The sequence below is a fragment of the Etheostoma spectabile genome, unplaced genomic scaffold (genome assembly GCF_008692095.1).
Source record: "Etheostoma spectabile isolate EspeVRDwgs_2016 unplaced genomic scaffold, UIUC_Espe_1.0 scaffold458, whole genome shotgun sequence".
In the NCBI taxonomy this organism is placed as follows: domain Eukaryota; kingdom Metazoa; phylum Chordata; class Actinopteri; order Perciformes; family Percidae; genus Etheostoma; species Etheostoma spectabile.
The window spans coordinates 156,499-157,920 of record NW_022605613.1 but is presented as its reverse complement, the minus strand read 5'-3'; the positions used below and the strand labels follow the sequence as shown (position 1 = coordinate 157,920).

The 1,422-nt window shown below is 47.0% G+C and overlaps 1 protein-coding gene across 1 annotated transcript in view; it reads right to left on the bottom strand.

The window, feature by feature from the left end:
• The window catches only part of LOC116686731 (uncharacterized), a 110,072-nt gene that overhangs the window by 6,937 nt on the left and 101,713 nt on the right, over window positions 1-1,422 (bottom strand). Inside the window, exon 9 of the mRNA XM_032511761.1 lies at window positions 808-896. Within this exon, the coding sequence (XP_032367652.1) occupies window positions 808-896 (89 nt within the window). The remainder of the gene's footprint in view (window positions 1-807; window positions 897-1,422) is intronic.

Here is a 1,422-nt window from a genome sequence, read left to right as displayed (position 1 = left end):
GTTGTTGTTGTTGTTTGTGGTATTGATGTTTGTCCCCTTCTGAACGTTTCTGTTTCTCCTGCGTACTTTAATGTTTAAGCACGAAGCCTGTTGCATATGACTACGTGAACAGATGGATGGTGGATGTGTGTGGTGTGGTGTGTTGTGTGTGTGGTGGTGTGTGTGTTGTGTGTGGTGGTGTTTAGTGTGTGTTTTCAGGTGTGTCTGTGTGGAAGTGAGATGACGGGTTCCTCTTCCAATCCCACAAATGCATGTCTGTATGGAGAGACGCAGGAGCTGAGTGGACGAGACATCAGCCGGAATCGTCATTGGACCCCGCCCCACAAGAGAAAGAGAAGAAAGCGTTCTGCATGTCTGTCAACTCACTGTGACTATTGTACACCAGAGTTTCACTGATGTATACCCACGACTACTATACTAATAGTAATAGGAGTAGTAGGAGTATATAGTCGTAGACACCGCCTACCAAGAGTCTGGGTCTGTCCCAGGTTTCGCCTAAAAGGAAGTAGTCTTCTCTGCCACTGTGGCCCTGGTGCTGCTCCTGGAGGAGACTCAGACCTGTTGGGTCCTTGGGAATCCGTGAGTGTGCACACACACACACACACACACACACACACACACACACACACACACACACAGTATATATTATCCCTCATTAATCTCATGACCCCTCAGATTTCTCTGCTGACCCTCTGAGTGTCCCAAACCTCAGTTTGGGCCCCCCTGGACTAAAGTAACTAACTGTTTAGATATCTACTTATATATTGGTAACTATGGCTACCAGTAGCCCCGCCTCCTGTGTTTTACCTGCTTGTTGTCGTCCGTTGATCTCTCCGTTCTCAGCAGAAATGCTCCTCCACTGTAAGACACGTTACGTCCACTCGTCCGTCGCCTCTCTGATGGACACACAGAATAAAACTTTATTTAAACATACAGTGGATTGTTATGGGTAGCAGGGGAAGGAGGACCAAAACGCAGGTTTGCAGGTGAAAACAGGGTTATTTATTGGGAAAAAACGGAAAACAGGCCACAAGGGAATCAACGGTTAAAAAATCCAAAACGCAAAGTCCACAGGGGTCCAGTGGAAAAAAGGGCAAAAAACTGACAGGACTAACACACAGGGAGGAAGTTACAGGGAATACGGGAAGAGAGCAGACGACAGTATCAACAGGACTAACTAGACAACAGTACAAACTAGCAGGACAAACTGGCAAAAGGATCTGACAAAGGACAAAGGGAACTCAGGGGTTAAAACAAGAGGTAACGAGGTAACAGAGTGAGACGTCAGGTGAAACACATTAGGGCGGGGTAGGACAATCAGAGCGACAAAAGTAAAGCTGGGCAAGACGAGACAGAACAGAAAACCAGACTATCAACACAAAACAGGAAGCAGAACGAACAGACACTTACCGGGGAACACGA